General features: G+C 34.6%; 1 protein-coding gene across 1 annotated transcript; it reads left to right on the plus strand.

The window, feature by feature from the left end:
- Positions 1–12178: 12178 nt before the first annotated feature.
- LOC139870334 (uncharacterized) lies at positions 12179–12758 on the plus strand. Its single transcript, XM_071858162.1, has 2 exons — positions 12179–12549; positions 12648–12758. The coding sequence occupies exons 1-2, from the start codon at positions 12201–12203 to the stop codon at positions 12662–12664; spliced, it is 366 nt and encodes a 121-aa protein (XP_071714263.1). The 5' UTR covers positions 12179–12200; the 3' UTR covers positions 12665–12758.
- The last annotated feature ends 656 nt before the right edge of the window (positions 12759–13414 follow it).

The raw sequence follows: 13414 nt of genomic DNA on the forward strand, positions 1-13414 counted from the left end.
TATTTACATTATATAATTATAATTATTCTTATTAATTAGAAGATATAATTATAATGATAATACATTTATTATTATAAATAAAAATAAGAATTTATAATAATATAATGGTATCAACAATTATATTATATTATTATTAATGATAATGAATATAATATCTATAAAATTAATAATAATAATAATATTATTTATCATATTATAATATTAATTATAATAGTAATACTAATATTACTAATGTTAATAATAATATTAGTAATGATAATATTATTACAAATTATATATATCACTTTCGTAACTATAGATTATATATTTAAATTAATATTAATATCATTAGTATTGACATTAATATTAGAGATAATAACAATATCATTTTAACAATTATAGCTGTACTTGTATTATTACATATGTGATATTTATATATTAACTTTTTATCTTGTATGTTACTTTATGTTTTTAGTTCTAATAATTTAATTGTATTTTATTATTTTCACTACTTACATTTATATTTATATATATTTATTTACAAACAATTGTTCGTGAATCGTCGGGAGATAGTCAAAGGTCAAATGATACATGAAACAAATTCAAGATTTTTGAGATTCAGTTTAACAGACTTTGCTTATCGTGTCGAAATTATATAAAGATTAAGTTTAAATTTGGTCGAAAATTCTCGGGTCATCACAAGTTGCACCAACATCACTGCATCCGTACGGTTGCACATGCACCCGTACGGTTGCACATTGTACCCGTGCAGTTGCAAGATGCAACCGTGAGGTTGTGTTCTTCGTGCAGCAGTAGCAGAAACTGATGGGTTTCAAGTACAAATCACCAATTCTTTCTCTAAAGCTCAATTTTGACCTCAAAACTAACCAAATCAAGTATACTAAACACATAGGAGCATAAAACCATAAAATTTTGACATAAACAACACCCAATCAACCATTTTTGACTCAAATTACACACTTTCAAAAACTAACACAAAAACTCAAGATTAATCCCAAATTAAAGATGTTCATGATAGATTAATAATCAACAAAGCTCATATAACATACATACAACATATATTGAGCATCTAACAAGCTTAACTAACATCAATTAGCAAGATTCAAGCATAAAATGCATATTTCTATCTTGAACACTAAACCCTAATTAACAAGAGTTAAAGCAAGAATCTGAAGCACAAACCTTAAATATAAGCTATAGATGATTCACAAGCCATATAGTATAAAATGGGTTAAAATCCCATACCTCATAACACACAGGTATTTATCAGTAATCTAAAATCATTCTTACATCAATAGGCGACCCTAATGAGGTCCAAATTAAATAAACAAACATGTTCTGTGACCCTTGTCACAAACTGGTCCTAACCAAATATACGAATAATTATAAACATATAGTTATTAAAATGACCAATTACGCCATACTCAAGGGTAAAATGGTCATTTCACCTAGGCCCGATTATAAGATGTTACACACATGGTTTTGCAAGCAGTAAATATCCAGACCATGAAATGAGCTTATGTCAAAGACATATGAAATGAGCTTACAAAGAGATTTGCAATACTTTTTAGGATTGCAAATTAAACAACTTGATGATGGGATTTTTATAAGTCAAGATAAATATATCAATGATATGTTAAAGAAATTTGGTCTGACCTGTTTAAAAGACATAGGAACTCCAATGGTAGCATCCATCAAAATAGATGATGATCCCAATGGTGAACCCGTCAATATCACTGAATATAGAGATATGATTGGGTCCCTACTTTGTCTCACAGCCAGCAGACCAGATATTATGTTTGCCACATGTCTGTGTGCCAGATATCAAGCTGATCCTAAAGAGTCACATTTGCTGGCAGTAAAGAGGATATTTAGGTAGCTGAAAGGTACTGCCAAACGTGGTCTTTAGTATCCTAAAGACCAGGATTTTGAACTAATTGGGTATTCAGATGCTAACTTTGTAGGGTGTCAAATAGACAGGAAAAGTACTACTGGTGGTTGCCAGTTACTGGATGGTAGGCTAGTCAGTTGGACGAGCAAAAGAAAAATACTGTGTCAACATCCACTGCTGAGGCAGAATATGTTTCTGCTGGTAGTTGTACTGCTAAAGTATTGTGGATGCAAAGCCAGCTAAAGGACTATGGTGTTCATGTTATAAAAACTCCAATCTATGTGACAACACCAGTGCAATCTCCATCACTAACAATTCTATGATGCATTCAAGGACTAAGCACATTGATGTTCGATATCATTTCATAAGGGATAATGTTCAAAAGGGAGATGTGGAGCTACACTTCATTTTAACAGACCAGCAATTAGCAGATCTATTCACTAAGCCCTTAGATGAGAAACGTCTTAACTACCTCATCTCTGAGCTGGGTATGCTTGAACTTTAAAATAAAAGACAACTTTGTTGATGTGTTGGCTCTATAGCATATAGCGCAAACCAGTATCACTTTTTCTTTGTCTACTACCTATATGTCAAACACTCAGCACAACAAGGTCTTTTATAATGTTATACCATGTGTAAATTGAAGTAATAAATAGCTCACAACATTAAATTGATACCTTAAAATTGGACCTCATTTAACTCAAATGATTTAAATTAAATACACGACATATTAAATGTAACAAAGGAATTTTTGTATTTATTACAAACTTTATTTTGTGGTCTTTAACTTCAAAATTTTGAATTAAAACCTACTGTATTTAATGCCTAATGGGAGTGATGAGTGTCCAAGCTGATTAAATGCCATGTCAATAGTCTAATGTCCTCGAAAACATGACAGTCTGTCAAATCTGCTCACGCGCCTACAGATGACATTTGCCATTTTCTCTCTCCTGCACTTTTTCCACCAATCCGAAAGGTTAAATAGGGTGATCCATTTCTCATAATAACCTCCGTTTATTAAACTTTCCAAATTCACCTTTTCTCTCAAAATCCCCAAATCTTCAAACATTCAAACATTCATCTTCATTCTTCATCAATGGCAGAACAACAACCACAACCGATTGTAAACCAACCGGAGGAACAACAAAAGCAACAACAACAACAACCAGAACAACCATCACAGCAGCAACAACAACCACAACCTGCACTAGAAGAGCACAATGATCCGGAACCATTGTTTGCTTTGAACCCAAGCCTTGTAAAGGCTGAACCTGCTCCAAACAAGCTAAAATTCGCCTTTCTAAAGGCAATGCTGCTCACGCTCTCTCTATTCCTAAGTCCAAAGCCAACATGGGCTATGAGACTATGATTGATTATGTGAGGCCATCTCCTATTGCCAGATCCATCACCGGCGTCCCCTCACGATTCTATCCAGCCTGCCTTGGTAGATTCTGGTATACTGCTCAAATGGCCAAAACTCAACAGGGTACTCCATGTGTTCGAGGCATGGTTACTGAAACCCTAACTTTCTCTATAACCATTTATGCAATCAGGCAAGCTCTATAACTGCCAGCTGGACCATTTGTCGATTCACTACCCAGTGATGATTTTAGGAGAGAAGTACTGGAAGCTATTAGGTAAACTGGTACTGTGGCCTACAGCCCATTAAGGAAACACATGCCACTGATGTGGTATTATTTATTTAGTTTACTGACTCACTTCATGAGTCAGAAATCTGGAAGCTTTGACCAATGCTCTGAATTTGAGTTCAAAATTGGTCATGAATTGTTGTTCAATCAAAACATTGACTATGCTGCTGAGATTTTCATCAGATTAAGGGAAATGGTGGCTGCACCAAAAAGAAGTGATTTGATTCCCTTCCCAAGGTTTTTAAGTCTGGTTTTTGAAAATGAGCTTGGTGATGCTTACAAGAACATTACTGATCCCTCTGTCGACCTGCCATTAAACAAGGTGGAATGACAAAAGATGCACCAGCTGCTCCATATACTGTTATGATGCCAGGAATGCTCGAGTATCTTGCTGTTCAGGGCGGACCTACCCAATTGACTACCTCTGGTAGTGCACCAGCCGAGGGGGAGGGAGCTCAGCGTAAGCCAGCTGCACGAAAGAAAAGGCCAGTTATAATAACTAGAACAGCCACCATCGCAGATAATGGTAAAGCGGTAGTTGTATTAGAATCTAATGCTCTCTGATAATAAAGAACAACCCTAGTCTTATATACTGACTACCCACTTCTAGTATTGGAATCTGTTGGTCATCTATTTCTTGGTAACAGGAAACTCTAAACGTGCTAAAGCTGGCTCTAAGCATGCCACAGGGGAGGTTGCACCAGTCTCAACTGCTGCTCCTAAAAAGGATGTTGCTATGGAACTTGGTACGTCTCTAGACCAAACAGCAGAAATAACTAACATAATTCAAAATCTTTTATCTGCTGACTTAAATGTTGTTAAGCTGACTGGTTTTAAAACTACTGTTAAGAAGAGTAGCAACCCATACTCGACCCCCGAAGCAGACTTGAGCTGGGTCCTCATCGTGTTGAACCAACTCAGGCTACTGCTCAGCCCACTCATAACTTGTATCATGATAAGAGTCACACTCATACATCTAAACCAGCTAAAACTCTTACACAATCTGGGTCAACATGTGCTGCTAATAAGTCAGCAGAGTCACAGGTGCACTTACACAAACCATCCTCTGTCTCAATCGAAGGGCTGAATACAACACCAGTCTGTCCCCGGAGACCAACACCATATGCAATTGTTGATTCAAATTTATTTGGTTCTACTTTTGCTAACATAAAATGTTCTATTGTTTCAGTTTTTAGCTTGGCAGATGATCAGGCAGAATGGGAGCATGAAAGAAATCCAATTGTGTTTACTGGTTCTAAGGCTAGTACTGATATGCCCTCTGTTTCTGCTACTGGTATTGGTGCTACTGATTCTTCTACTGGTGGTATTGATACTGGTTCTGTTACTTCTGCTGCTGCTACTAATACTGGAGATCAAGTTGATGCTCGTTCAACTGTTCCTACTAATCATGAGGAGATGGTTCTTGATACTGATGATTCTGTTATTCCTCCTTCTATTCCTAGTTATACTGCTATAACTACTCTTCCTGAAGTATTTATTGATAAGGTTGTTGATAACTCCTAAATTATACAGTTTTTTGATAACATTTTAAGGAGTTCTCTTAGCATTTTAAAGACATTTTAAACCTAAAACACACTAAAATGGGTAAATGGTGAAAAATATAATTCTAATGATTTTGTTAAAGTTATGTATCAAACAGGATCAAAAATAAGGAAAATTACAGAAAAGGCTATGAAGCCACCGACATGGGTACAAGGAAGCCGCCGGCTTCAGAAGAATATTCCAGAATGTCTTAGAATTGATCGCATAATTTGAAGAACATGATGACCTAGCAAAATTCAGTTAAAGCCTCCGGCTTCACATTGAAGCCGCCGGCCTAAGTTACACGGTTTCTCGACTTGTTGACCAAGTTCAAAGTAAAAATGGAAACAAAATCAAAAGATTGCTAGATCTTTGAAGCCGCCGGCCTGCCACAAACAAATTAAGATGTTAAATGAGTATGAGAAGAATAAGTGTGGAGAAAATAAGCCTAAGGAGTGATCCTATCGGAAGAATGAGTCGCGCAATCGACTCTATAATCAAAACTACATATCAATATATATTTTTAATGATTACTATTTCTAAGTGTTTTGTTATTTGTTTGATTATTTAATTATGAATGTAAGAGCAATATAGCTCTAAGTGTTAAAATGTTTAAGTCATAAAAGTTATTAATAAAATGTTATGTTTGTGTTATATTTTGCACGGTTTAATGAATTCTGTCAAGTTGTTTATATTCAATTCAAAAGAAGTCTGCAAAGTGTTCCGCAATTATTTTATGATCCTATAATCAAGTAACATCACTCTTTCCCTTATTTTCAATTATGTCTTTCATTTATTACTATTTTTAATTATAAATGAAATGAGGACATTGCATAATCTATGTGTGGGGAGAGAAGTGATTATTCACTTAAAATGATTAAAAGATACTAAAATTTTCCCCAAAAAAAGTTAAAAAATGGGTACAAATTAAATTTTTTTACGAAGTATAAATTCTTAGTCAAACTTATGTCTTTTTACTAACTTAATCTTAAAAATTATAATAGACTACACTCAATTTCGAGATCGGGTTACTTGTTTAAGATAAGAATTTAAAGGACAAAATTTGTGAAACGATTGCAAACTTATAGCTACTACCATATGGCATAATAAGCATGGACCACCGAGGAAGCAAAAGAGTTCCAAATAAGGGCCAACTTAGAAAAATTGCCAAATGTAAAGCAAATGCTAAACATGGAAGCAAACGAAATGAAAAAATAAAAGATCCCAATGAAGGCCAACAAAAGAAAAGAGTTCCAATGAGATCCACACATTTATAAAATTCTCTAGTTAGAAAATAAAAAAGTCCAATGACGACCAAATTGTATAAATTTGACTTAATAAACATTAGGATTGCTTGTAATCCTTGGTCTGGTTCAAAGTAGTTCTTACAAATAATAAAAGCTAACTTCTTATTAAGACATATTTTTGACATTGCATTTTACTTCAACTCTAAACCCATTTAAAGTAATATGATTTATAAGGTTTACTTGAGGACAAGTAAAGGTTTAAGTTTGGGGAATTTGATAACTCCTAAATTATACAGTTTTTTGATAACATTTTAAGGAGTTATCTTAGCATTTTAAAGACATTTTAATCCTAAAACACACTAAAATGGGTAAAATGGGGAAAAAGATAATTCTAATGATTTTATTAAAGTTATGTATCAAACAGGATCAAAAATAAGGAAAATTGCAGAAAAGGCTATGAAGCCGTCGACATGGGTACAAGGAAGCCGCCGGCTTCAGAAGAATATTCTAGAATGTCTTAGAATTGATCGCAGAATTTGAAGAACTTTTTGACCAAGCAAAATTTAGTTAAAGCCACCATCCTAAGTTACACGGTTTCTCGACTTGTCGACCAAGTTCAAAGTAAAAATGGAAACGAAATCAAAAAGATTGTCATATCTTTGAAGTCGCCGGCCGGCCACCAAAGCCGCCTGCTTAACTAAGACGGTTACGCGTTTTGTGCTTGTGGATCAAGTTAAACTTGCAAAAGGAGTCACCGACCCAAGGAAGCCATCTGCTTCCACTGAAGCTGCCGGCTTGGCCACCGATTCTAAAAAGTATAAATAGAGGTCTCATGTTTCAGTTTTCAATACACAATATAACACCTTCAATACATTTTCATTTTTCTTTTATTGTTTTCTATAAAACCCTTAGATTAGGTTTACTTTCAATTTTAATCAAAATTATTCAAGTTATTTATTCAAGTTCTTTTCATCTACCTTTTGAGGTAGGATTCTATCTTTATTTTATCGTTTATTCTGTTTTATTTACTTTAATTGTTTATGTTCGTCTTCCACTATGAACTAAACGTTCATAGTGGTTACTTGGACGGAAACTAAACTTTATCTGGGAATCAGATGAAGCCACCGGCTTTACCAGTCCAAGACGCCGACTTCGTGCTTAATTCCGTAAAGTTTCTTGTTCTTTTCCAGATCTATATGTTTGAGTTTCTGTAAGGATGTTTGAATTGTTTTGAATCTATTATGCTTTAATATACTTGTTTACCATGCTTATTGATTAGATAACATGATTTTAGGTTGATTAATACTTAATCCAAGGATCTATTATTCGATTCATGCTACTTGTTTAGATCTAGTCCATCAAACTTGTTAAATTGAATTGCATGCAACTAGGTTAAACAACATAATAGTGATAAACTTGTTTAATTTGAGTTACGCTTATATAATAGAATTTGATATTGTTAGGCTTAATCGAAGATCCTTTGTTTGGATTTGTTTAATTAATGATTGCATGAGAATTTAGTAGTAATTGACTTTCAGCTAGTAACTTGAGTTGATCTACTTGGTGTTTAATAGGCTATATAATTTGTCAGTCTATTTGCATGTTGATCCTCATCACAAAATTAATATGTATCATGTAATTGAATTAAATATGAAGAATTGAGATGTTAGATATGCATATCACTTATCTAGCATATGCTTTAAGTCCTGCCTATTGAATGATATGCAACACTTAGCTTAGCCTATTTAGGGATAATAGTTGGTCTATGATTATATCTTGCTTTGTGCTAATATAAGTCATGAAACTTGTCTAATATGATTCCCGTATGATTTAGTCATTCATGTAACTGCTTTTATTTATATTTGTTTATTTTGAATCTTCAATTCCTTATTATTTCATTGTTTTGTTTATCTTTAAATCATCTCTTTCCTAAGAGATAAGAATCTATCTCATAAAAAGACATAAAAATCTATCTTTAATTCTTTATTAAGAATTAAGCTATATAATAAAACAACTCTTATCCGCATCTGAGCTCTCTTGGGACGATAACCTAAAATACTACATCTGTGGTCTTGTTGCTCGTTAGGGTGTTAAAAGTAAAATAGAGGTTTATTAAATTTAAAAGTTGAAATAAACGACAAAGCACTACTGTACACACTTTTGACACATCACTTGTTCAACCACCTCCTGCTAGTGATGAGAAATTGACTGATGAACTTACTGCTGCAAATGCTGCTTTTTCTAAAATGGATTTTCAATCCATTACTCCTAATGAAGCAGGTGTTATTGTCATTCCTGGTTCTGATGCTGGTTCCTAGGAAACCAAATGGATGCTGGTACCGATTCTACCACCACTACTGTATCTTCTAAGGCTGATGCTTCTGTTGAAAAGCCTAAGTATGTTTACAAGGTACAAGATCCAGATGAAGTGGTGTCCAAGTTTGTTTACAATGGAGTGTCCATTACTCCCAATATTGCACTACTTACCAGCTGACTATTGATCCACAAAGTGCATTGGTTTCTGCCAGCAAGCTGCCTGATGAGGAGCTGACCGAATTACTCTCCCAGTTGGACGAACCAACACGTGAAGAAGTGTTTGAGAGGCTCGCCACTCTGGAGAACATAAATGAGCAGCCATACTATCACTTCTTTGGCATGGCTCCAGCTGCTTCTCCATGGCCTGGTACTTAGAGACCTCTCAAGTTCATCTATGATCCGAATACTGGTAAGGTTGTCATACAAGATATTCCTGATTTGCTAGTACCTTCCGATTCATCAGCTTCTTCTTTATCATCTTCTTCATCTGATGGTTGAAGGTATTTCGTATGCCCGAGAGACATATTAAATTAATGTGGCTAATATGTTATGATCCAAGTCGGGTCATACCCAATAACAAGCTTACCAACACCGTTTACGTATTTAAGCTTAACGAATGGATCGTTAAATGAATACGCGACACTTGGATTTTAGAAAATCGGTTTTCTAAAATATAATCACTTGAGATAAATTATTTGGATAATTTATATATAATTATTTATGGGTTTAAATAATTATGTTGTGTTATATTTTATAAAAGGTTTATAAAATACATAAGTATCTTAATAAAATCATGGGATTTTATACAAAATAGCAAGTTTTATAAAATTTAAAGTCTTGTTATATGGAATTGGTGATGGAGCCGTTTTCTAGGGTGGTCTCCAAGACACCCCATGCTTATTCCATTGTTACTTGTGTTGGCACATTCCAATAAAAGCATGCTAGGCTCCATTCACCACATGGATGACTCAAGTAAGAAACTAAGAACCAAGAAAAAGACATTCTTTCTCTTCTCCTTGCTGCTGTAAAACCGTGGCTTTTCAAGCAGCAAAAGGGAGTGTTTCAAGCTTGTTTTCTAGTGATTAAGTGTCTCTAAAACCTAACCAATTCAAAGGTGTGTTGGTGCATCAAGCTTGGGGTATTATCTCTTGAGATTCCATAGTTTTGGAACTTGTATTCATCATCATCTTTCTTGGTACTTGCTGTCCAGATTTTAAGGTTCTAATAAAGTGGTTTTCTAGCTTGGTTAGTAAGGTTATAAGGTACCAAAGTCTAGCCAAGGTTAAGGGTGATATTGGAGAAGCATAAGCTTGGTGTTTTCATCTTCAAATTCATCATTCTTGGAAGTAAATAACCTCCTAACTTGGAGAAGGTATAACCTCTAAATTACTATCTTGTAGTTTGTAAGTATATATCACAACTTGATCCTAATTGGGTTTTAAACTTTAATTGGTTAAAGATTTAACAAGTTACCAAATGATTTTTCATGCTTCCGCTTTGAATGGTTCTTAAAAGGTTTTAAGTGTTATGAAACTTGTTAAAACCCAACAATGGTATCTAGAGCCGAAGTTGTTGAAATATGCTTCGAGATGATTTATTTAACTCACTATAATTTTGCATTTTATGTACATGCATGAAAGTAAAATGCAAAATATTATATGTTTGGGTGGGTTCATAGTTTGGCCGAATTTAGGGAGGTTTCAAATGGGTTTGGAACTTGCAATTTGGTCATATTTTGTTGTATATTATTGTTCACAATCAAGCCTTGGCCTTGTATTTGTATGGTTGCATGTTTGGTTGAATTAATTCATTCATTTGGTATGTAATATTAATTCATTCATGTGGTTGTAATATTCATGTAATTTGGTTGTAATATTTATTATTTTGGTTATGTAATTTATTTTATATTTGGTATGTAAAATAGATTAGGTTGTATTTCATTTTCTAGACAAGATGTATTAGGATATATTTTGTAAAATGATGAAGATGATGAAAACTTGAAGAACACAAGAAGAAGCATTTGGATGCAAGATTAAGTGGGAGATTTTAAAATCTTCTACTTTGTGTTATTACCCTTAACCGGTGGCATTTGTTTTCGGCTAAACAAATGTCTACCAAAAATGGCTTGATTGTGAACATATGATTTTGCATGCGTGGTTGTTTTGTATGATTATGTGGATTGTATGTTTGTATGCTACAAGTTAATCACACAAGTTAACAACAAACTAAAATGGCAATTTAAATTGGTTAAAATTGACATTATTAACGACATGCATAACGTCAATTTAAATGGTTAAATTAAAAACGGCTAAAAGGACATTAATAATCAGTTATTAAGAACATGATAAGGATCATACATATAAAATGGTTTATATCAAAGTAATAAAATTGGCTTTATTACATAACATGAAAATGGATTTTCAAATAAACCATACACTAAATGCATGTTGGTGTATGGTGCAAAAGTTTTCTCAAACTAGAATTAATGAAAACTTAAAATCCCTTATTAACAAGGCAAACAAGTTTAACGCCATCCTATTGTATGACACTTAAAAGTATTAGGGAACTCATGATGGGATAAAGGTCACCTAACCGTTATGAGCAAACTAATATGATTAAGGTAAATTTCGCATGCTTGTGGGATAAAGGTCACCTAACCACTTGTATGTTAAATTTACAAGTCTATACAAGTAGGACGACTTGATTTGGGAATCATGAACTTAAGGTCACCGAAGCATGAGGAACAAATAGGCGTTGATGGGATAAATATGCCATGCAAAAGGATTGCATGATCCCATACTCTAGAAGTTGCAAATGGATTGCAATTGTCATTTATTGACTACCTAGCTAAATCAAATTGCGGGATAAAGGTCACCTAACCGAAATTTGGTTTACCGTTGGATTCTAGAATTTAATAATTCAATTTGATTTAAAGGGTATTGAATGTTAAAATTAAAATCGATACTTAAACGAACTTTGTTAATTTTGTAGATGGCCGCCAATAACAACAACAACATTCCAAACGCACCACTTAACCTGAACCACCTATCATTAAGGTCTCTCTTAGAGAAAGACAAACTCAACCATACAAACTTTATGGATTGGTTCCGCAATCTTCGGATTGTCCTCAAACAAGAGGATAAAATGTATGTGCTTGAGGACCCCATTCCCGATCAACCGGATGAGAATGATGTGGAGGCAATGGCCACTTACGATAAGTATTGCCACGACTCCCTTCAAGTCTCATGCTTAATGCTTGGGACTATGATACCCGAACTCCAAAAGGATTTCGAGCACCATAGTGCATATGACATGATAACGCAATTGAAGGAGATGTTCCTCCAACAAGCGCGTGTCGAGCGCTTCGAAACGGTTCGGGCGCTACATGCTTGTCGTATGGACGATACCCAATCGGTTTCATCTTATGTACTTAAGATGAAAAGCCTTATCGATCGTGCTAACCGTCTTAACCTAAACATTTCCAACGAGTTAGCTACCGATCTTATCCTTAACTCCCTATCAAAAAGGTTTGATCAATTTGTAATTAATTACAATATGAATGGGATGGATAAGAGCATAGGTGAGCTTCACGGTATGCTTAGAACGGCGGAAACTAGCATGGGTAAAAGGGCTTTACCCGTGTTAGCAATCGATCAAAGTGGGTCCAAAGGTAACACCTCTAAGCCAAAGGTGGCTAAGAGAAAAGGACCCGCCCATCAAGGCAAAGGGAAGGGGAAGATGGTTACCCCAACCATCAACAAGGCTAAGAAGAAAAAGGTAGCCGAGAAGGCAAACCCCAAGGAAGACCCATGTTTCGGTTGCGGTGAGATGGGTCATTGGAAACGAAACTGTCCGGTTTATCTTAAGGAGTTGAAGGACAAGAGGGATGCAGGGCAAACCTCAGGTAATATATATATGGTATATATAGAGCTTAGTATTACTTCTTCTAATACATGGGTATTAGACACTGGATGTGGAACTCACATTTGCAATTCATTGCAGGGGTTCAAAAGAAGTAGCAAGCAAACGGGAACATCAAGTCTCTACATGGGTAATGGAGCCAAAGTGCAAGTGAAGGCTCAAGGAGACTTTGTGTTAAAGCTTCCAAGTGGTTTGGAACTTATTTTGAAAGATGTTTTGTATGCACCCGATTTATGTCGAAACATTATTTCTATTTCCCGTTTGAAACAATGTGGTTTTAATCCTAATTTTGTTAATGATGATATCCACTTTTATTTAGATAATGTATTCTATTTCAAGGCTTCACCTTCAAATGGAATTTATGAATTGGTTCACGATGACACATTATCTAGTAGCTCAATGTACCGTACAAGCACCAAGAAACTCAAAAGGGATTTGAGTGATTCCTACTTATGGCATTGTCGCCTTGGTCACATAAACAAGAACCGAATACATACACTTCAAAGGAATGGACTTTTGAAATCAAATGAAATGGATTCGTTTGATATATGTGAATCATGTTTACAAGGCAAGATGACTAAAGCACCTTTCAAAGGGACTTATGAAAGGGCTAAAGACTTATTGGGATTAATACATTCGGATGTATGTGGACCCTTTAAACCCATGACTAGGAATGGTGAAAGATACTTTGTTACTTTCATTGATGACTTTAGTCGTTTCGGATATGTCTACTTATTAAGACACAAGGACGAAACGTTTGAAGCATTCAAAGAATATCAAAACGAAGTATAAAATCAACTCAATAGGACAATTAAGGTACTTCGTACCGATAGAGGAGGTGAATACCT

The sequence above is a fragment of the Rutidosis leptorrhynchoides genome, chromosome 1, assembly GCF_046630445.1.
Source record: "Rutidosis leptorrhynchoides isolate AG116_Rl617_1_P2 chromosome 1, CSIRO_AGI_Rlap_v1, whole genome shotgun sequence".
Classification (NCBI taxonomy): domain Eukaryota; kingdom Viridiplantae; phylum Streptophyta; class Magnoliopsida; order Asterales; family Asteraceae; genus Rutidosis; species Rutidosis leptorrhynchoides.

Coding starts and splice junctions, on each gene's coding strand:
- LOC139870334 (XM_071858162.1), top strand. CDS start 12,201: ATGAATGGGATGGATAAGAGCATAGGTGAGCTTCACGGTATGCTTAGA.